The sequence below is a fragment of the Oncorhynchus kisutch genome, linkage group LG13, assembly GCF_002021735.2.
Source record: "Oncorhynchus kisutch isolate 150728-3 linkage group LG13, Okis_V2, whole genome shotgun sequence".
In the NCBI taxonomy this organism is placed as follows: Eukaryota; Metazoa; Chordata; class Actinopteri; order Salmoniformes; family Salmonidae; genus Oncorhynchus; species Oncorhynchus kisutch.
In genome coordinates this window covers 67,172,518-67,196,931 of record NC_034186.2, presented here as the reverse complement: position 1 = coordinate 67,196,931, position 24,414 = coordinate 67,172,518, and the positions used below count along the sequence as shown (strand labels likewise).

At 45.2% G+C, this 24,414-nt stretch overlaps 1 protein-coding gene across 1 annotated transcript in view; it reads left to right on the top strand.

Moving 5' to 3' along the window:
* tsnare1 (T-SNARE Domain Containing 1) overlaps positions 1-24,414 on the top strand; it is a 126,120-nt gene that overhangs the window by 19,746 nt on the left and 81,960 nt on the right. The window contains exons 2-4 of the mRNA XM_031787051.1: positions 9,097-9,209; positions 20,584-20,661; positions 24,118-24,187. Of these exons, the coding sequence (XP_031642911.1) occupies positions 9,122-9,209; positions 20,584-20,661; positions 24,118-24,187 (236 nt within the window). The 5' untranslated portion in view covers positions 9,097-9,121. The remainder of the gene's footprint in view (positions 1-9,096; positions 9,210-20,583; positions 20,662-24,117; positions 24,188-24,414) is intronic.

Here is a 24,414-nt window from a genome sequence, read left to right as displayed (position 1 = left end):
TGAGAACACAACACCATAGACACAAGGACCTGACTGTCCTCATTGATGTCTGAAAACACAACAACATAGACCGAAGGACCTGACTGTCCTCATTGATGTCTGAGAACACAACAACATAGACACAAGGACCTGACTGTCCTTATTGATGTCTGAGAACACAACAACATAGACACAAGGACCTGACTGTCCTCATTGATGTCTGAGAACACAACACCATAGACACAAGGACCTGACTGTCCTCATTGATGTCTGAAAACACAACAACATAGACCGAAGGACCTGACTGTCCTCATTGATGTCTGAGAACACAACAACATAGACACAAGGACCTGACTGTCCTTATTGATGTCTGAGAACACAACAACATAGACACAAGGACCTGACTGTCCTCATTGATGTCTGAAAACACAACACCATAGACACAAAGACCTGACTGTCCTCATTGATGTCTGAGAACACAACACCATAGACACAAGGACCTGACTGTCCTCATTGATGTCTGAGAACACAACACCATAGACACAAGGACCTGACTGTCCTCATTGATGTCTGAAAACACAACAACATAGACCGAAGGACCTGACTGTCCTCATTGATGTCTGAGAACACAACAACATAGACACAAGGACCTGACTGTCCTCATTGATGTCTGAGAACACAACAACATAGACCGAAGGACCTGACTGTCCTATTGATGTCTGAGAACACAACACCATAGACACAAGGACCTGACTGTCCTCATTGATGTCTGAAAACACAACACCATAGACACAAGGACCTGACTGTCCTCATTGATGTCTGAGAACACAACAACATAGACACAAGGACCTGACTGTCCTCATTGATGTCTGAAAACACAACACCATAGACACAAGGACCTGACTGTCCTCATTGATGTCTGAGAACACAACACCATAGACACAAGGACCTGACTGTCCTCATTGATGTCTGAGAACACAACACCATAGACACAAGGACCTGACTGTCCTCATTGATGTCTGAAAACACAACAACATAGACCGAAGGACCTGACTGTCCTCATTGATGTCTGAGAACACAACAACATAGACACAAGGACCTGACTGTCCTTATTGATGTCTGAGAACACAACAACATAGACACAAGGACCTGACTGTCCTCATTGATGTCTGAGAACACAACACCATAGACACAAGGACCTGACTGTCCTCATTGATGTCTGAAAACACAACAACATAGACCGAAGGACCTGACTGTCCTCATTGATGTCTGAGAACACAACAACATAGACACAAGGACCTGACTGTCCTTATTGATGTCTGAGAACACAACAACATAGACACAAGGACCTGACTGTCCTCATTGATGTCTGAAAACACAACACCATAGACACAAAGACCTGACTGTCCTCATTGATGTCTGAGAACACAACAACATAGACACAAGGACCTGACTGTCCTCATTGATGTCTGAGAACACAACAACATAGACACAAGGACCTGACTGTCCTCATTGATGTCTGAGAACACAACAACATAGACACAAGGACCTGACTGTCCTCATTGATGTCTGAGAACACAACAACATAGACACAAGGACCTGACTGTCCTCATTGATGTCTGAGAACACAACAACATAGACACAAGGACCTGACTGTCCTCATTGATGTCTGAAAACACAACACCATAGACACAAGGACCTGACTGTCCTCATTGATGTCTGAAAACACAACACCATAGACACAAGGACCTGACTGTCCTCATTGATGTCTGAGAACACAACACCATAGACACAAGGACCTGACTGTCCTCATTGATGTCTGAGAACACAACACTATAGACACAAGGACCTGACTGTCCTCATTGATGTCTGAGAACACAACAACATAGACACAAGGACCTGACTGTCCTCATTGATGTCTGAGAACACAACACCATAGACACAAGGACCTGACTGTCCTCATTGATGTCTGAAAACACAACAACATAGACACAAGGAGCTGATTGTCCTCATTGATGTCTGAGAACACAACACCATAGACACAAGGACCTTGGAGACCATCTGCTTTGTGCTGTTTGTATGTTGTTTACAGATAGTTGTTATTATTGGGTTACATTTGATCTTAGCTTACACACACACACACACACACACACACACACACACACACACACACACACACACACACACACACACACACACACACACACACACACACACACACACACACACACACATAAATTAATGTAGTAATCTGTTTCTGAAGACACGTATGAGTGCTAGTTTAGCAGCTCAGTGTGAGTGTGACCTTGTTGAATGATGGCCAGCGAATTGCAAGGTAATATTATCAGATTAGCAATAGCTTTAATTAGGTTAGCGCTAACGGCAAAGCTGCAGGCCGCCAAATGGTAGCTGACCTTTTAGCCATGTCGATTTCAAATCGTGTTCAGTAAAATGTACTTATTGATTATTGTAATTTTCCTTGTTTTGAGGGTCAAGCATGTGCCATACCTTTAATGATTTTTTCTGATGATGATGAGGATGATGATGATGATGATGCCTGTGTGGAGTGAATATTGACCATGTTCACAGACTACACCATATCCTCAGTCTAGAGCTGTGTCCATCTTGACCTGAAGCCATCCTCAGACCCAGAGATTCAGGCCAGGACCAGAGTCATTATGACACATTATGGAACTGAGCAACATTCCAGAAGACATTTCTGGGTTAGAACACCTATCCAATTGTATCAGAATCATATTTCCAGACCCTTTATGACTTAATAAACCCGAATTAGCAGAAGTAAAGTAGAGAAGACCCATCCATCACAATGTGAATCAGAATGTCTGAGATCACTAGTTTACAGTCCAGACATCTCTTTGTCCGAGCTGGCTGGGTCTTGGGCTGATGAAGGGCAGAATCGCCTGCTGGGACAAGGACAGATAATAGTAGTTAGTATAAAGACAGCTAATATTCAGTGACCAGAGTCATTGGGGACAGTGGACACTCTGATCCTATTATGTCAAGCTCAATGACAGATCATTGTTGAACTATTTCTCTTCTTATTTGTCTCTTGTCGGTTTGAGTGTGTGTGTGAAAAATATATATAAACTCAGCGTACAAAGAAACGTCCTTTCACTGTCAACTGTGTTTATTTTCAGCAAACTTTACATGTGTAAATATTTGTATGAACATAACAAGATTCAACAACTGAGACATAAACTGAATAAGTTCCACACATATATATATATGTATGTATGTATGTATGTATGTATGTATGTATGTATGTATGTATGTATGTATGTATGTATGTATGTATGTATGTATGTATGTATGTATGTATGTATGTATGTATGTATGTATGTATGTATGTATGTGTGTGTGTATGTATGTATGTATGTATGTATGTATGTATGTATGTATGTATGTATGTATGTATGTATGTATGTATGTATGTATGTATGTATGTATGTATGTATGTATGTATGTATGTATGTATGTATGTATGTATGTATGTATGTATGTAGGTATGTATGTACGAAATATATATGTTTATATATGTGTATACAGTTGAAGTCGGAAGTTTACATACACTTAGGTTGGAGTCATTAAAACTAGTTTTTCAACCACTCCACAGATTTCTTGTTAACAAACTATCGTTTTTGCAAGTCGGTTAGGACATCTACTTTGTGCATGACACAAGTAATTTTTCCAACAATTGTTTACAGACAGATTATTTCACTTATAATTCACTGTATCACAATTCCAGTGGGTCTGAAGATTACATACACTAAATTGACTGTGCCTTTAAACAGCTTGGAAAATGATGTCATGGCTTTAGAAGCTTCTGATAGGCTAATTGACATAATTTGAGTCAATTGGAGGTGTACCTGTGGACGTATTTCAAGGCCTACCTTCAAACTCTGTGCCTCTTTGCTTGACATCATGGGAAAATCAAAAGAAATCAGCCAAGAGCTCAGGAAAATGATAGGCCTCCATAAGTCTGGTTCATCCTTGGGAGCAATTTCCAAACGCCTGAAGGTACCACCACATCTATACATACAATAGTACGCAAGTATAAACACCATGGGGCCACGCAGCCGTCATACCACTCAGGAAGGAGACGCGTTCTGTCTCCTAGAGATGAACGTACTTTGGTGCTAAAAGTGCAAATCAATCCCAGAACAACAGCAAAGGACCTTGTGAAGTTGCTGGAAGAAACAGGTACAAAAGTATCTCTATCCACAGTAAAACCTGAAAGGCGGCTCAGCAAGGAAGAAGCCAGTGTGCCAAAACCACCATAAAAAAGCCAGACTACGGTTTGCAAAGATCGTACTTTTTGGAGAAATGTCCTCTGGTCTGATGAAACAAAAATAGAACTGTTTGGCCGTAATGAGAATCGTTATGTTTGGAGGAAAAAGGGGTAGGCTTGCAAGCCGAAGAACACCATCCCAACCGTGATGCATGGGGTGGCAACATCATGTTGTGGGGGTGCTTTGCTGCAGGAGGGACTGGTGCACTTCACCAAATAGATGGCGTCATCAGGAAGGGAAATTATATGGATACATTGAACATCTCAAGACATCAGTTTACACAGTAAAACCTGGTCGCAAATGGGTCTTCCAAATGGACAATAACCAAAGAATACTTCCAAAGTTGTGGCAACGTGGCTTATGGACATGTCATGCACAAAGTAGATGTCCTAACTGACTTGCCAAAACTCTAGTTTGTTAACAAGAAGTTTGTAGAGTGGTTGAAAAACTAGTTTTAATGACTCCAACCTAAGTGGATGTTATCTTCCAACTTCAACTATATACATCACATGTTCTTACATGACAAATGCACAAGAACTTAAAGGCTGACACACACACACACACACACACACACACACACACACACACACACACACACACACACACACACACACACACACACACACACACACAGAGCATTTGTGTCCAGCGTGTTGGGTAATTTCTGCTCAGTTGCCTGACTCCCTCTCGCTGTGCTGAGCCTAGTTCTGCTCATAATGGCAGCTGTGAGAGGAGTCAGGGACTGATTCAGAATCACAGGAAGGGGTGAATGATGCTCTCTGTCAGGGTTGAGACAAGCCAGGCTGGCTGTCTGCCCTCCTACCAGGGCTGCATTTACTGGCACCATGGGTCCTACAATGTATCACAGGGATGTACTGTAGCACACCTCCAACTCGCTCTCACACTGACCTGGCATGGAACGGCAAGCGGTACCGGAGCGCCAAGTCTCGGTCCAAAAGGCTTATTACCAGCTTCTACCCCCAAGCCATGAGACTCCTGAACAGCTTATCAAATGGCTTCCCAGACTATTTGCAATGTCCCCCCCCTCCTTCACACTGCTGCTACTCTCTGTGTATTATCTATGCATTGTCACTTTACCTCTTCCTACATGTACATTGTACCTCAATTATCTCACGTAACCGGTGCCCCCGCACATTGACTCTGTACCAGTACCTCATCGTTACTGTTATTTTACTGCTGCTCTTATAGTTTGTTATTTTTCTATTTTTCTTCTTAAATTTTTTTTTTACTTATCTATTTTGAACTTAACACTTATTTTTCGTAAAACTGCATTGTTGGTTAAGGGCTTGTAAGTAAGAATTTCACTGTAAGACACATGTGACAAATACAATTTGATTTGATTTGAACACACACTAGCATGCGTGCACACAAACACACACACACATGCACACACACACATATTTCCCTCTGGTTTTCAATGCATTATTATTTAATAATCTCACAACTTCATGTAAGATGTAGACTTATCCTAGACTTATCTCTCTCATAAAACAATTAATTTGTTTTCCGAGGGCTGTTTGAGAAGCTCCCTGGCTCACTCTGCCTGAGCTGCAATTAGATGCTTCTTATGCCGACAAATTAATAAAAGGAATATGGAGAGAGAGAGAATAGAATGAGAGAGAGAGTGAGAGAGAGGGTGAAAGATGGGGAGAGAGGGAGAGAGAAAGAGAGAGAGAGAGTGAGAGAGAGGGTGAAAGATGGGGAGAGAGGGAGAGAGAAAGAGAGAGAGAACGAGAGAGAGTGAGAGAGAGAGAGGGTGAAAGATGGATGGAGAGGGGAGAGAGGGAGAGAGAAAGAGAGAGAGCAAGAGAGAGAGAGATGCTCCCATCACCAAGGAACTCATGGCTGCTTTAAAAATATGTTATATCCTAATAATGTTCCCCCACATTTGATTACATTTTTATTTGCCTATTGTCTAGTCCTGTAGATTTACTGTAGTAGTACTAAGCAATCTCAAGTAGAACCCCATGTCTATAGAGGACCACCAGCCTCAGAGACAAGATGGGGAGTGATATATCAGTCAGGACACTCTCTGCTCAGCCAATCACAGAGCTCTATTGTGAGTCAGAGACCAGGGCGAGTGTTGATGACATCAACAGGCCAGGCAGAGAGGGAGAGGCTGGGTGAAGGCCAGGGGTGCATGGGTATAGCTGGTGCAGGGACCAGGAACACTAAGGCAATGAGTAATGACAGTGGGATCCACTCATTGTGTTACTACATCATGCAGTCCTCTCCTCTGCTCAGACCTCACTCTTCACAAGGGTGACTGGCCGAACTATGAGAGACACATATAGGATCAGTGTGTGTGGGTGTGTGTGTGTGCGTGTGTACTTGTGTTTGTGTCTCTGTGTGTGTGTCCACATATGTGTTTGAGCATGTGTGTGTGTTGTGTTTCTGTGTGTGGTATACACACATACAAGTGTATGTATGTATATTGTGTGTATATATTCCTATATAGAATGTGGGAGAAGAAAAGAGAACGTGTCTAAGAAAGTTGGTCTGAAAACCTGTATATTTGTAGGTACTGTTCAGAGTGAGAGCACGTATTGAGACACGCAATGCCTATGCACACTTCAGAAGGCTGGAGCACCAGGCACTACAGTGACTAGTGATGCGTGACTGGTCTGGGATTCAAAAGGAGCAGAGAGAGATCGTTTATTGGCTGCCAACAGTAATTCATCTTGCTGCTTTCTGAAAATGAATCAGGTTAAATGACCACGTGGTTCCAGTAAATCTGATCCTCTGTCTCTCACTGAAGATGGGACTAAATCCTCCCGTCTCCTCTCTCTCATCTCCTCTCCCTCTCTCCTTCTACCCCTCTCTCCATGTCCTCTCTCTCTCCATCTCCTCTCCCTCTTTCGTTCTACCCCTCTCTCCATGTCCTCTCGCTCTCTCTCTCCTCTCCCTCTCCCCTTCTACCCCTCTCTCCATGTCCTCTCGCTCTGTCTCTCCTCTCCCTCTTTCCTTCTACCTCTCTCTCCATGTCCTCTCTCTCTCCATCTCCTCTCCCTCCTTCCACCCCTCTCTCCATGTCCTCTCGCTCTGTCTCTCCTCTCCCTCCCTCCTTCTACCCCTATCTCCATGTCCTCTCTCTCTCCATCTCCTCTCCCTCCTTCTACCCCTCTCTCCATGTCCTCTCGCTCTGTCTCTCCTCTCCCTCCTTCTACCCCTCTCTCCATGTCCTCTCGCTCTGTCTCTCCTCTCCTGCCCTCCTTCTACCCCTCTCTCCATGTCCTCTCGCTCTGTCTCTCCTCTCCCTCCCTCCTTCTACCCCTATCTCCATGTCCTCTCTCTCCCCATCTCCTCTCCCTCCTTCTACCCCTCCCTCCATGTCCTCTCGCTCTGTCTCTCCTCTCCCTCCCTCCTTCTACCCCTATCTCCATGTCCTCTCTCTCCCCATCTCCTCTCCCTCCTTCTACCCCTCCCTCCATGTCCTCTCGCTCTGTCTCTCCTCTCCCTCCCTCCTTCTACCCCTATCTCCATGTCCTCTCTCTCTCCATCTCCTCTCCCTCCTTCTACCCCTCTCTCCATGTCCTCTCGCTCTGTCTCACCTCTCCCTCCCTCCTTCTACCCCTCTCTCCATGTCCTCTCTCTCCCCATCTCCTCTCCCTCCTTCTACCCCTCCCTCCATGTCCTCTCGCTCTGTCTCTCCTCTCCCTCCCTCCTTCTACCCCTATCTCCATGTCCTCTCTCTCTCCATCTCCTCTCCCTCCTTCTACCCCTCTCTCCATGTCCTCTCGCTCTGTCTCTCCTCTCCTTCCCTCCTTCTACCCCTCTCTCCATGTCCTCTCGCTCTGTCTCTCCTCTCCTTCCCTCCTTCTACCCCTCTCTCCATGTCCTCTCGCTCTGTCTCTCCTCTCCCTCTTTCCTTCTACCCCTCTCTCCATGTCCTCTCCCTCTGTCTCTCCTCTCCTCTCCCTCCTTCTACCCCTCTCTCCATGTCCTCTCGCTCTCCATCTCCTCTCCCTCCCTCCTTCTACCCCTCTCTCCATCTCCTCTCCCTCTTTCCTTCTACCCCTCTCTCCATGTCCTCTCTCTATCCCTCTTCTCTCATTTCTCCTTCTGTCCTTCTCTCTCTCTCTCTCTCTCTCTCTCTCTCGCTCTCTCTCTCTCTCTCTCTCTCTCTCTCTCTCTCTCTCTCTCTCTCTCTCTCTATCTCTCTCTCGCTCTCTCTCTCTCTCTCTCTCTCTCTCTCTCTCTCTCTTTCTCTCTGATTCCCCTCTCTCTGTTCCTTTGCCACCCTTATGAGCCGGTCATGAATGCCAGTGTTCACATACCCAGACCCGGGTGCCAGACAACACCAGACTAGCTTCAAAACCACAAAAGGGCAGCTGGACAATGACATTAGAACACAATTACAAGCCTACTTAGTTCAATGCCTGCTATTCACAGAGGGCTGAATGTCTTACAGGACAGCTTATGAAATCTTGATACCATGTGACCTTTGGTTGTGATGCTGGTAGACACAGGGCTTCATAGATGTCATGTGTCTTGGATGGAAAACACATTCACTATGCATTCTTTAACCTTTTCAGTGATGTTTTGCACACCTCCATATAGACGGGGGGAGGCTGAGTCATGATGCATAATGTCACTGTGGAATCGGGGATTCAGTTCATACACACACTTATATTTATGTACACATACACACACAGATTCCTACATCACAATGTCCATATTTTCCCCTGATGGTTCCTGGAATCTACCAACCAGGAATATTGAATACTCAGATCCATATAGTATATCCACCAATCCGACTGATGTTGTTGTGTTCTCTCTGTTCCAGACAGACCCAAAACAGCCAGGACAGGATGTCTTACGGATCCATCGATGGAGGCTCCTTTGGAGGCAGCCGAAACCCCTTCGGAGGCCCCAAGAGGCAGGGCTACCAACCAGTAGGTAAAGACAAACATTCACTTCCAGGATTTCATACTAACTTGAGCACCACATTTTCACCCTAACTGAAACAAACTATTTAAATGACCCTCATACTTTTAGTACAGTATTGAAAACAAGACTGAGTTTGTCAAAGTCACGTCAATCTGCCGCAGGGCTTGGAGGCTGACTATGGATGGATGGATGGATGGACAACACTACCACCCCTTGACCCCCTGAGGAGAGGCAATCATAGGGTTCACTACTGTGGAATAGACGGCTGTGTGTGTGTGTGTGTGTGTGTGTGTGTGTGTGTGTGTGTGTGTGTGTGTGTGTGTGTGTGTGTGTGTGTGTGTGTGTGTGTGTGTGTGTGTGTGTGTGTGTGTGTGTGTGTGTGTGTGTGTGTGTGTGTGTGTGTGTGTGTGTGTGTGTGTGTGTGTGTGGAGGAATGGACTGTGAATTAAGCGGTCATACTGTATGAGGTCTCTGCAGAGAAATCAAGAATAGGGGGAGGCAGGACATAAAGTGTTCAGGAAGTGATAATGCTATTGCTATATGCTCCCTTGAATATCCATGCACTGGTTTGGAGGGAATATGCACTGGTTTGGAGGGAATATGCACTGGTTTGGAGGGAATATCCACTGGTTTGGAGGCAATATCCACTGGTTTGGAGGGAATATCCACTGGTTTGGAGGGAATATCCACTGTTTTTGAGGGAATATCCACTGTTTTTGAGGGAATATCCATGCAATGGTTTGGAGGCAATATCCACTGACTTGGAGGGAACAACCACTCTACAGCTCACAACAGATATCCTATATCAAAGGAGTGTTATCGTGTTAATGACCTGAAGCAGATTTGCAGTGTGGTGTCAGGAACTTGTCAGGGGTCAAGGGTCAGTCATGCAGTTATAAAGCGGTGGTTGCCAGCATCACTGCTTTACTCCATGACCTTTCACCTTTCCCACATTAGCCTTGTAATAGGGCCAGATTAAGGCAGGCCTCCAATGGGTATGTGTGATGTATATTGTTCACTACCCTCCGTGTGTGTTTGTGTGTTCGTCTGTGAAGGTGCGCATGTATGTGCCTCTTTCTTTTTAACAGTGATCACAGCTGACACTCCAGTAAGAGTTGCTGGTACAAGGCATTAATTAGGGTGTAGCTCAGATACCCAGAGAAGTAAGATGAATTTGACCAAAACATACAAACATCAAACAAGCTTTTTTGTTTCTTAACTCCTGCATACTGTAAAATTGGGAGAAATAAATATTCACATTCACTCAGTGACAGTCTCCCCCCAGTCTCCCCCTTCTCTCTGTCTCTCTCTCTTTATCTCTCTCCCATCTCTCCCCTCTCTCTCTCTCTCTTTCCCCCTATTCTATCTTTCCCCCTGCCACTCTCTCTAGCTTTCCCCATCTCTCTCTCTCTCTTTACCTTTCTCTCTTCCTTCCTTTCTCTCTCTCTCTCTCTGACTCTCACACTCTATAACCCTTTCTCTCACTTTCTTTCCCCATCTCTCCCCTCTCTCTCTCTCTCTCTCTTTCCCCCTATTCTATCTTTCCCCCTGCCACTCTCTCTAGCTTTCCCCATCTCTCTCTCTCTTTACCTTTCTCTCTTCCTTCCGTTCTCTCTCTCTCTCTCTCTCTCTCTCTCTCTCACTCTTTAACCCTTTCTCTCACTTTCTTTCCCCATCTCTCTCTCTCCCTCTCTCTCCCTCTCTCTCTCTCCCTCCCTCTATCTCACTCTTTCCCCTTATATCTCTCTCGCTATCTCACTTTTCCCCCTATATCTCTCTCTCTCTCTCTCTCTCTCTCTCTCACTCTTTAACCCTTTCTCTCACTTTCATTCCCCCTATCTCTCTCTCCCTCTCTCTCTCTCTCCCTCCCTCTATCTCACTCTTTCCCCCTATATCTCACTCACTCTCTCTTTCTCTCTCTCTCTCTCTCTCTCTCTCTCTCTCTCTCTCTCTTTCGCTCTCTTTCTTTCCCCATATCTCTCTCTTTCTTTCCCCATATCTCTCTCTCCCTCCCTCCCTCTCTATCTCACTCTTTCCCCCTATATCTCACTTACTCTTTCCCCCTATATCTCACTCTCTCTCTCTCTCTTTCTCTCTCTCTCTCTCTCTCTCTCTCTCTCTTTCTTTCCCCATCTCTCTCTCTCTCTTTCTTTCCCCATCTCTCTCTCTCTCTTTCTTTCCCCATCTCTCTCTCTCTCTCTCTCTCTCTCTCTCTCCCCTCCCTCTCTCCCTAGTGTATAAAGAGCAGACTGTGTAGTGTGTGCTGTGGCAGCCTCAGTGTTATGGAGAGACAGATGGGGGGCCTGAGCCATCAGAGAGAGTAGCTTTGATCACAGTGAAGCCGGGGCCCTTTCAGCGGGCCGGAGCCTGTCAGATTTGCTGTGTGTAGCTTCTGGTGCTTGCTGCTTGCGCCGACTGAGCTGTGTGTGTGTGTGTGTGCGTGCGTGACTGAGCTGTGTGTGTGCGTGCGTGCGTGCGTGTGTGTGTGTGTGTGTGCGTGCGTGCGTGCGACTCAGCTGTACTGAGCTGTGTAGCAGTGGAGGGGGGCTCAGGAAATGATCAAAGCCCAGGTAGAGTCTCTAATGGAGCTGTCAGTCGGGATAATCTTTCTCCTCCTTTCTCTTGCCAAACCTTTCAAGCCCTTCCAGCATGTATGCAACTCTCCTCTTCTACTCCCCGGGTGGGTGCTTAGTCTATCAAACTCCTAGTAGTGTCTGTCTGCGATCTCTCGTGAACATTCACTTACTCTTATTCTCCAATCTCTTCTCTTCGATCACTTGTGGTCAAAAAGTGGAGGCACTCTCCTTGGTCTGCTTGTGGAGAAAACACACTGTTGGGCTCTGCTGTTCCTGGTGTGTGTGTGTTTGAACAGTTGTAATGCCAATAAAGAGAACCCAGGTTGGCCCGGACTGTTCTCGCCGTGTTCTCCCTGTGTTCTGGGCCTGATCCTGGGATAGACCAGTCTCGTTAGACCCCTCTAGTGCTCTGCTCCACAGCCCCAGCCCTGGTCATTAGAATTGTTTGGGATGGAGAGCTGTTTGTCTGGGAGGAGACCTTAATGAGAGCCCACTCTACCAGCCACAGGTACCGCTGAGGGTCCGTAAGTGGCCCAAGTGGGGTGTGTGCTGAGCAGCCATGACAATGTCATTGGAGCCGCTGGGAGTGAATTGGTTGCTGTGGTCTGGAGTCACGTATTCAGGTTAGAACTAGAATGTTACTAGAACTACAATGGTAGAATACCGTACAGCTTGGAAGAGATGGTGTTGCTCAAGAGTTGGAAAACATTGTGGGAGTAAGTTAAAGGTCGTTTGTTTTGCTTCTTTTGTCGGATTGATGATGCATAATCATGCACGCTAACAAAGTTTCAACGGTGATTCACCACAATTAATTAAATGTGTTTATCTAGCATAAAGCACATTTTGAAATACTCAGCATCTGTATGAAAGAAGGTATTGTGAAATATATTTGAAATTAGCATTCGAAAGGTCAAGCTTTGCGTCAGACTCTCACTGCATCAGAACATATTCACGGTGGTATTTTTAGAGGGCTACAGAAGGCAACCGTATGGATAGGAGATTCTCCAACACATATTTGTGTAGTTGCATACAGTGCATCATACAGCAACATTGATGATGCGTCATCAGTCTAATTCTGGGGAAAGAGAGCCAGTTAGCACCAAGCAGATGGAGGCTCACACTCATAGCACTTTCTCAGTGCATTAAGAAAGTCCATTACAACTATATTTAGCTTTAGTGGGCATTTGACGCCTCTCCAACTTCAATGTATTTAGTGTATGGACATCTGAAATATCAGACATGAGTGTGACACAATTCATGTTTTGAGTTGCTGAAGATATATTGTTGGCTACAAAATAGTTGTATTTTCTGCCTGTGTTCTATCTTTGCCAACTCTGTAATTTGTTATGGATGATGGAGTGGGTGAGTGATTGAGAACTGTAAAGGGACTATTATCATCAGACTTCCTGGCAAACAGCAAGGCTTGAACAGCATGGTGTTCTGGCTAAATGCACTGTTATTTTGGAACAGGAGAAGAAGATGCTTTCATGATCATCATTGAATGTGCTCCTGCATTGTCTATGTCTCCTGACTGGAACACACCAACAGAAGAGATCACTCTGGAGTGGGTGGAGGGTAGAGCTATGTTGAAACGGTGAATCTTTAATGCTTGTTGTGTGTTTTTGTTGCCTTGTCACTCCAGGTACTGTATCTCCAGGCCTGCTCACATCATGCCCCAAAATAAACCTAGCATTAAGTTTGTTATAGAAACTGCAGTGTATGCAGGCTAGGCTATAGCATGTTTTATGGCAACCGAACATGGTCTGTGTGTAGTTGCGTAGTGTGACTGTTCGAGTGTTGAACTTACAGTAGATTGTCCGGAAGCCTAAAAACCAAGTTAGCTATGGTAGTTAACACGAGCTTGTGAGAAATATCTGAGAATTACCTGACCTAGGTTAGATAGCTAGAATCAAGGACTGGCGTGCTTTTTGTCTCCAACAAAACTATTTGTGTGTAAGTATTAAAATCACATACTGAAATAGTCTTTAGAAGTTGGTAGCTCCTCTGGGAGCAAGAAAGGAGAAAAGGCTATTTTTCCTCTGCAGTGGGTCTATGCCCAGCCTGGCCCTGTTTTAGGAAGAGTTTCCACAGTGGAACGACAGCTGCTGACCTCGAAGGTAATGAGATGGGGGCTTTTGATTAAGTTGCGCTCTGATTTGAGAGTGTAATTGAACGTGTTGCAGATAGTGCATTTGCCGTATCGACAAGCGACTCTGTAAAGGCCAGGATGTTAATTCGTCTCTCGAGTGTTGCTGAGGTTTTCATTCATCACTGTAGCACTGTGTGTGTTTTGCGTGTTTGTGTGTGTGTGTAGGTCGAAATCAGCAGCTTCTGTATCAGTTGTTCAGCAATTCTCAACCTGTCGTGCCGCAGTGTTAAGACACATTTTAATCTCTTCCCTTTACACACTCTTTATGGAGATTGTGCTGAGTGATGCAGTTGGATGTAGATCTGCTAGACATTATGACGTGATTATAGGTTCAGACCTCTTCCAAAGCACAGATGTAGAGACAGATAGGAGACAGGAGGAAAAAAGGCCCAATTAAGCACATTAAACATTTGTAAATGCCTTTCTAACGTTTTTCCCAGACCTGGCTACCTTTCTATCCCTATCTTAGTCTTTCTTCCTGCCTCACCCTTCTCTATTCTCTCCATTCCTTTCCTCTCTCCACCTCCCTCCATCTCTTGTTCTTTCTGTGCCAGCTTGTCAGGCAGAGAGCCAGTGTAGCAGCCAGGAGTCCAAGACCCCCTTGCGGGGACATGGCGACACTAGAGTAATGACTGTGTCAGATACCCTCCCGTAGTCGTTGTCGTGTGTGTGTGTGTGTGTGTGTGTGTGTGTGTGTGTGTGTGTGTGTGTGTGTGTGTGTGTGTGTGGTGTGTGTGTGTGTGCAAGCGTTCGTGTGAGATAGTGAAAGGTAAATAGAGTGAAAATGATGGAGAGAGTTTGCTCATGACTTAAAGATTGTATACATTCTACAATTTTTCCTCATCAATCTACACACAATACCCCATAATGACAGAGCAAAAACAGGTTTTTAGAAATGTTTGCTAATTTATAAAATAAATATAACATAAATATCACATTTACATAACTATTCAGACCCTTTACTCAGTGATTACAGCAGTGATTACAGCCTCGAGTCTTCTTGGTTATGACGCTTGGCACACCTCTATTTGGGGAGTTTCCGCCAATCTTCTCTGCAGATCCTCTCAAGCTCTGTCAGGTTGGATGGGGAGCATCGCTGCACATCTATTTTCAGGTCTCTCCAGAGATGTTCGATCAAGTTCAAGTCCGGGCTCTGGCTGGGCTACTCAAGGACATTCAGAGACTTGTCCCAAAGCCACTCCTGCGTTGTCTTGGCTGTATGCTTAGGGTCGTTGTCTTGTTGAAAGGTGAACCTTTGCCCCAGTCTGAGGTCCTGAGTGCTCTGGTGAAGGTTTTCATCAAGGATCTCTCTGTACTTTGCGCCATTAATCTCTCCCTCGATCCTGACTAGTCTCCCAGTCCCTGCCGCTGACAAACACAGCATGATGCTACCACCACCATGCTTAACTGTAGGGATTGCGATAGGTTTCATCCAGACGTGACTCTTGGGATTCAAGCCAAAGAGTTCATTCTTGGTTTCATCAGACCAGAGAATCTTGTTTGTCATGGTCTGAGAGTCCTTTAGGTGCCTTTTGGTAAACTCCAAATGGGCTGTCATGTGCCTTTTACTGAGGAGTGGCTTCTGTCTGGCCACTCTACCATAAAGGCCTGATTGGTGGAGTGCCGTAGAGATGGTTGTCCTTCTGGAAGGTTCTCTAATCTCCACAGAGGAACTATGAAGCTCTGTCAGAGTGACCATCGGAATCTTGGTCACCTCCCTGACCAAGGCAATTCTCCTCCAATTGCTCAGTTTGGCTGGGCGGCCAGCTCTAGCAAGACTCTTGATGGTTCCAAACTTCCTCCATTTAAGAATGATGGAGGCCACTGTGTTCTTTGAAACCTTCAATGCTGCAGATTGTTTTGGTACCCTTCTCCAGATCTGTGCCTCTACACAATCCTCTACGGACTCTACGGACAATTCCTTCGACCTCATGGCTTGGTGTTTGCTCTGACATGCACTGTCAACTGTGGGACCTTATATACACAGCTGTGTGCCTTTCCAAATCATGTCCAGTCAACTGAATTTACCACAAGCGGACTCCAATCAAGTTGGTTAAACATCTTAAGGATGATCAATGGAAACAGGATGCACCAGAGCTCAATTTCGAGTCTCATAGCAAAGAGTCTGAATACTTTATGTAAAGGTATTCTGTTTTTTATTATAATACATTTGCAAAAATGTTTTTAAAAAACTGTTTTCGCTTTTTTATTATTGGGTATTGTGTGTAGATTGCTGAGATTTGTTTTTATCCAATGGAGAATAAGGCTGTAATGTAACAAAAAGTGGAAAATGTCAAGGGGTCTGAATACTTTCCAAAGGCACTGTATTTGCATGTCATGCTGATGTGAGTGCGTGTAGGTGTGTGTGTGTGTGTGTGTGTGTGTGTGTGTGTGTAGGTGTGTGTGTGTCTTTCTGTGCCTGTGTGTGTGTGTGTGTGTGTGTGTGTGTGTGTGTGTGTGTGTGTGTGTGTGTGTGTGTGTGTGTGTGTGTGTGTGTGTGTGTGTGTGTGTGTGTGTGTGTGTGTGTGTGTAGGTGTGTCTTTGTGTGCCTGTGTGTGTGCGCGCACGTGTGCGTGTGTGTGTGTAGGTGTGGGTGTCTTTGTGTGCCTGTGTGTGTGTGTGTGTAGGTGTGTGTGTGTGTGTGTGTGTGTGTGTGTGTGTGTGTGTGTGTGTGTGTGTGTGTGTGTGTGTGTGTGTGTGTGTGTGTGTGTGTGTGTGTGTGTGTGTGTGTGTGTGTGTGTGTGTGTGCATGTGCCTGTGTCTCTGTGTGTGTGCGTCTGTGTGTGATAATTGAAGAGAGAGTGGGGCTGGATCCAGGTGGTGGAAGATAAAGGGCTTAGAAGTGTTCCCGTCGTGCTACCGCTTCCCCACTAGCAGGGGGGGTTTTACGTAACACAGCAGTCTGCAATGGATGATATCAAATCAAATCAAATCAAATTTTATTTGTCACACACACATGGTTAGCAGATGTTAATGCGAGTGTAGCGAAATGCTTGTGCTTCTAGTTCCGACAATGCAGTAATAACCAACAAGTAATCTAACTAACAATTCCAGAACTACTGTCTTATACACAGTGTAAGGGGATAAAGAATATGTACATAAGGATATATGAATGAGTGATGGTACAGAGCAGCATAGGCAAGATACAGTAGATGATATTGAGTACAGTATATACATATGAGATGAGTATGTAAACAAAGTGGCATAGTTAAAGTGGCTAGTGATACATGTATTACATAAGGATGCAGTCGATGATATAGAGTACAGTATATACGTATGCATATGAGATTAATAATGTAGGGTAAGTAACATTATATAAGGTAGCATTGTTTAAAGTGGCTAGTGATATATTTACATCATTTCCCATCAATTCCCATTATTAAAGTGGCTGGAGTTGAGTCAGTGTCATTGTTGGCAGCAGCCACTCAATGTTAGTGGTGGCTGTTTAACAGTCTGATGGCCTTGAGATAGAAGCTGTTTTTCAGTCTCTCGGTCCCAGCTTTGATGCACCTGTACTGACCTCGCCTTCTGGATGATAGCGGGGTGAACAGGCAGTGGCTCGGGTGGTTGATGTCCTTGATGATCTTTATGGCCTTCCTGTAACATCGGGTGGTGTAGGTGTCCTGGAGGGCAGGTAGTTTGCCCCCGGTGATGCGTTGTGCAGACCTCACTACCCTCTGGAGAGCCTTACGGTTGAGGTCGGAGCAGTTGCCGTACCAGGCGGTGATACAGTCCGCCAGGATGCTCTCGATTGTGCATCTGTAGAAGTTTGTGAGTGCTTTTGGTGACAAGCCGAATTTCTTCAGCCTCCTGAGGTTGCTCGACCCAGGGTCTCGAGCTTGATGACGAGCTTGGAGGGTACTATGGTGTTGAATGCCGAGCTGTAGTCGATGAACAGCATTCTCACATAGGTATTCCTCTTGTCCAGATGGGTTAGGGCAGTGTGCAGTGTGGTTGAGATTGCATCGTCTGTGGACCTATTTGGGCGGTAAGCAAATTGGAGTGGGTCTAGGGTGTCAGGTAGGGTGGAGGTGATATGGTCCTTGACTAGTCTCTCAAAGCACTTCATGATGACGGATGTGAGTGCTACGGGGCGGTAGTCGTTTAGCTCAGTTACCTTAGCTTTCTTGGGAACAGGAACAATGGTGGCCCTCTTGAAGCATGTGGGAACAGCAGACTGGTATAGGGATTGATTGAATATGTCCGTAAACACACCGGCCAGCTGGTCTGCGCATGCTCTGAGGGCACGGCTGGGGATGCCGTCTGGGCCTGCAGCCTTGCGAGGGTTAACACGTTTAAATGTCTTACTCACCTCGGCTGCAGTGAAGGAGAGACCGCATGTTTTCGTTGCAGGCCGTGTCAGTGGCACTGTATTGTCCTCAAAGCGGGCAAAAAAGTTATTTAGTCTGCCTGGGAGCAAGACATCCTGGTCCGTGACTGGGCTGGATTTCTTCCTGTAGTCCGTGATTGACTGTAGACCCTGCCACATGCCTCTTGTGTCTGAGCCGTTGAATTGAGATTCTACTTTGTCTCTGTACTGACGCTTAGCTTGTTTGATAGCCTTGCGGAGGGAATAGCTGCACTGTTTGTATTCGGTCATGTTACCAGACACCTTGCCCTGATTAAAAGCAGTGGTTCGCGCTTTCAGTTCCACACGAATGCTGCCATCAATCCACGGTTTCTGGTTAGGGAATGTTTTCATCGTTGCTATGGGAACGACATCTTCAACGCACGTTCTAATGAACTCGCACACCGAATCAGCGTATTCGTCAATATTGTTATCTGACGCAATACGAAACATGTCCCAGTCCACGTGATGGAAGCAGTCTTGGAGTGTGGAGTCAGCTTGGTCGGACCAGCGTTGGACAGACCTCAGCGTGGGAGCCTCTTGTTTTAGTTTCTGTCTGCAGGCAGGGATCAACAAAATGGAGTCGTGGTCAGCTTTTCCGAAAGGGGGGCGGGGCAGGGCCTTATAAGCGTCGCGGAAGTTAGAGTAACAATGATCCAAGGTCTTTCCACCCCTGGTTGCGCAATCGATATGCTGATAAAATTTAGGGAGTCTTGTTTTCAGATTAGTCTTGTTAAAATCCCCAGCTACAATGAATGCAGCCTCCGGATAAATCGTTTCCAGTTTGCAGAGAGTTAAATAAAGTTGGGTAACTTCCGGCGCCGACAGAGATGGCCGCCTCGCTTCGCGTTCCTAGGAAACTATGCAGTTTTTTGTTTTTTTACGTGTTATTTCTTACATTAGTACCCCAGGTCATCTTAGGTTTCATTACATACAGTCGAGAAGAACTACTGAATATATATCGGCCACGATATCTGTCTCACACACATTCAACTCATTTGACCGTGAACCGGGCATGGTCAGGCATCACACACACACATTGCAGACCTGACTACACATAGGCATGCACACACACACACACACACACTCACACACACGCTAACACACACACTACAACCCAACTAGCTAAGCCCCCAACCGAGTGTAGTCTGAAACATTACACCCAGACACTGCCTACATGAACACTCACATACTCACAGAGACAAACAAAACCTAATCAGATGTCATACAAGGATGAACAGACAGAAGAGAGACCAGGGTAATGCCACTGGTCAGTGGGTAGAATGGTGCAGAGTAATCAATGTCCCCCCTGAAATCGCACTCACCATCCGTGTCATTGGGTGACCTTGTGTCACCCTTCTGTAGTCCTCCATCCTTCCATCTCTCCCTCTATCCCTCCATTAGCAGAGTGTGAAACACTGGGTCACTGATGCGAGGAGAGGGATGACTTAGCCCTCTGAGTTCGTCCACACAGACATAGGTGGTTCCATGTGAAGTAGCATGAACATTGAGCATCCGCCATTTATCATAACGATGGGAAGAACTGGACAAGCGTGTGTCGAAGGCGGGAGTATGTAGATCACACTAGGGGCAGTAATGGTTGTTGAACTGAAAAATGACACCATTTTAAAATGTATTGCTGTCATATAGTGTGTACTTTTGACTTAATCATATTTCTTCCACCACAGGAAACTGTCCATAGTTTGTTAAATCAAGTGAATGACCCTTAATATGCAGATGTGTCGATCATATGTCTCAGTGAACTGCAAACCTTCCTTTTGTTATTCTGTTCGTCAGTTGTGGTTAAACAGCACAGCTTAATGGAACAATGGAACAAACAGCACAGCTTAATTAAACAATTAAGCTTATACAATATGCAGGTTCAACATATTTCCTCTTTCTTTTCCTGTAATTGTTCATTCCAAACAGTAATCCCACACCACCCATTGTCATTTTCACACACTACTGGTAGTAGTTGGAGAAAAATGTCAAAAAATTACTTTCCAAGTCACTTTACAGTCACTTTAGGGGTCAGAATTAGACAGAGTCCGACCTTGGCCTGTTTTTTCTGTGTGCCTCATGATAAACAGTGTACATTCTCTCCGAGCTATTTAGCAGTTACCTAAGGTGTTTGGTTCAAAGTACCTGTACCCGGATTACAATCCTGGACAAGGCTAAACCCCAAATTCACTGTAACACATTTCATGATGGAACAGCTCTGTGGCTGTTGTGTTTTACCTACGATATCTGCCTTGTTATTGGTGTGTTTTTAATCATGCTCCATCGAACTGAAATCATGTCTTCTCCAAGCAACACAGGTCAGCTCCTCAGAGCTGCAAGACGTGTTTCAAGAGACCTCCTCCAACATTTTCCAGATCAACGCAAATGGTGAGTCTTGAATATATGTTTGTGTGTGTACATGTGTAACTGTGCCTTTTCTGTTATACTGTTGATATAAACTCAGCAAAAAAAGAAACGTCCTGTCACTGTCAACTGTGTTTATTTTCTTGCAAACTTAACATATGTGTAAATATTTGTATGACCATAACAAGATTCAACAACTGAGACATAAACAGAACAAGTTCCACAGACATGTGACAAACATAACTTGAATAATGTGTCCCTGAACAAAGGGGGAGGTCAAAATAAAAAGTAACAGTCAGTATCTGGTGTGGCCACCAGCTGCATTAAGTACTGCAGTGCATGTCCTCTTCATGGGCTGCACTAGATTTGCCCGTTCTTGCTGTGAGATGTTACCCCACTCTTCCACCAAGGCACCTGCAAGTTCCGGGACATTTCTGGGGGGAATGGCCCTAGCCCTCACCCTCCAATTCAACAGGTCCCAGAAGTTCTCAATCGGATTGAGATCCGGGCTCTTCGCTTGCCATGTCAGAACACAGACATTCCTGTCTTGCAGGAAATCACGCACAGAACGAGCAGTATGACTGGTGGCATTGTCATGCTGCAGGGTCATGTCAGGATGAGCCTGCAGGAAGGGTACCACATGAGGGAAGAGGATGTCTTCCCTGTAACGCACACATTGAGATTGCCTGCAATGACAGTAAGCTCAGTCTGATGATGCTGTGACACACCACCCCAGATCATGACGGACCCTCCACCTCCAAATTGATCCCACTCCAGAGTACAGGCCTCGGTGTAACTCTCATTCCTTCGACGATAAACGCAAATCCGACCATCACCCCTGGTGAGACAAAACCGTGACTCGTCAGTCCAGCACTTTTTGCCAGTCCTGTCTGGTCCAGCGAAGGTGGGTTTGTGCCCATAGGTGACGTAGTTGCCGGTGATAACTGGTGATGACCTCGGCATATTGCGGACAGTCTGAGCACTGATGGAGTGATTGTGCGTTCCTGGTGTAACTTGGGCAGTTGTTGTTGTCATCCTGTACTTGTCCTGCCAGTGTGATGTTCGAATGTACCGTTCCTGTGCAGGTGTTGTTACACATGGTCTGCCACTGCGAGGATGATCAGCTGTCCATCCTGTCTCTCTGTAGCGCTGTCTTTGGCGTCTCACAGTACGGACATTGCAATTTATTGCCCTGGCCACATCTGCAGTCCTCATGCTTCCTTGCAGCATTCCTGAGGCACGTTCACGCAGATTAGCAGGGATGAGCAGGGCATCTTTCTTTTGGTGTTTTTCAGAGTCAGTAGAAAGGCCTCTTTAGTGTCCTAAGTTTCATAACTGTGACCTTAATTGCCTACCATCTGTAAGCTGTTAGTGTCTAAACGACCATTCCACAGGTCCATGTTCATTAATTGTTTATGGTTCATGGGGAACAGTGTTTAAAAGCATGGGGAACAGTGTTTAAAACCTGTTTGGGATAGGGGGCAGCATTGGGAAGTTTGGATGAAAAGCGTGCCCAGAGTAAACTGTTACTCAGGCCCAGAAGCTAGGATATGCACATAATAAGTAGATAGTAGATAGAAAACACTCTAAAGTTTCCAAAACTGTTAAAATAATGTCTGTGAGTATAACAGAACTCATATGGCAGGTGAAAAACTGAGAAAAATCCAACCAGGATGTGGGAATTCTGAGGTTTGTAGTTTTCAAGTGAATGCCTATCCAATATCCAGTGTCTTTGGTGTCAGATTGCACTTGCTAAGGCATCCAGTAGATGTCAACAGTCTTTAGAAGTTGTTTCAGGCTTCTATTGTGAAAGGGGAGAGAATAATAATCCTTGGTTATCTTTCAACGCTGTTATCCGGTTGAAATAATATTGAATATTTATGATAAAAAGATCCTAAGGATTGATTATAGACATCGTTTGACATGTTTCTATGAACTTTAATGGAACTTTTTTGACTTTTCTTCTGGGTGTTGTGCTCAAGCTTTGTGCATATGGATTACTGAACTAAACGCGCAAACAAAAAGGAGGTTTTTGGACATAAAGATGAACTTTATCGAACAAAACAAACATTTATTGTAACATGGAGTCCTGGGAGTGCCACCAGATGAAGATCATCAAAGGTAACTGATTAATTTTAACGCTATTTCTGACTTTTGTGACACCTCTCCTTGGCTGGAAAATGTATGTATGTTTTTTTGTGGCTAGGCGCTGTCCTAACATAATCGCATGGTGTGCTTTCGCCGTAAAGCCTTTTTGAAATCGGACACTGTGGTTGGATTGACAAGAAGTTTATCTTTAAAATGATGCATGATCAAATCAAATCAAATCAAATTTATTTATAGAGATTATAACAGAACATGGCCAAGATGTTCAAATGTTCATAAATGACCAGCATGGTCGAATAATAATAAGGCAGAACAGTTGAAACTGGAGCAGCAGCACAGTCAGGTGGAAGTTGAAACTGGAGCAGCAGCATGGCCAGGTGGACTGGGGACAGCAAGGAGTCATCATGTCAGGTAGTCCTGGGGCATGGTCCTAGGGCTCAGGTCAGTTGAAACTGGAACAGCAGCATGGCCAGGTGGACTGGGGACAGCAAGGAGTCATCATGTCAGGTAGTCCTGGGGCATGGTCCTAGGGCTCAGGTCCTCCGAGAGAGAGAAAGAAAGAGAGAAGGAGAGAATTAGAGAACGCACACTTAGATTCACACAGGACACCGAATAGGACAGGAGAAGTACTCCAGATATAACAAACTGACCCCAGCCCCCCGACACATAAACTACTGCAGCATAAATACTGGAGGCTGAGACAGGAGGGGTCAGGAGACACTGTGGCCCCATCCGAGGACACCCCCGGACAGGGCCAAACAGGAAGGATATAACCCCACCCACTTTGCCAAAGCACAGCCCCCACACCACTAGAGGGATATCTTCAACCACCAACTTACCATCCTGAAACAAGGCTGAGTATAGCCCACAAAGATCTCCGCCACGGCACAACCCAAGGGGGGGGGGCGCCAACCCAGACAGGATGACCACAACAGTGAATCAACCCACTCAGGTGACGCACCCCCTCCAGGGACGGCATGAGAGAGCCCCAGCAAGCCAGTGACTCAGCCCCTGTAATAGGGTTAGTAATGATACTTGTATGTTTGAGGAATTTTAGTTCAGAGATTTTTTAGATGTTTGAGATGTTTTGAGATGTTTGAGATGTTTTGAGATGTTTGAGATGTTTTGAGATGTTTGAGGAATTTTATTATGAGAGCTTTTTCATTTAAAAAAAAAGTTTGGTGGAGGGGTGTTCCGCATACCAGAAAGGTTCAACCCTTTACAATGAAGATCTGTGAAGTTATTTGTATTTTTACGAATTATCTCTGAAAGACAGGGTCCTGAAAAAGGGACGTTTCTTTTTTTGCTGAGGTTAAGTACTGTAAAAGCACTTCTTTGATGTTTACAATGCTATATGTTCCCTCCCCATCTCAGTTGTAACATTAGAGAAGAGTCTTCAATCTTTGGGAACGTCCAGAGACACTGCTGAACTGCGACAGAGCCTGTGAGTAATCACAACACGCACGTGCACACACACACACACACACACACGGAAATTATAGTACTTACATATTCATATCAACACATTAGTGTGCAACTCAAGCGAGTAACTCAACGGCTTCCTCCCTCAATTAACCAACCGTCTGAACACTAACCATTTACTGCTGTGTTATTGACATCACATACTGCTGCAACCATGCATTAGCTACAGATAAAGTGTAGCCTGATACA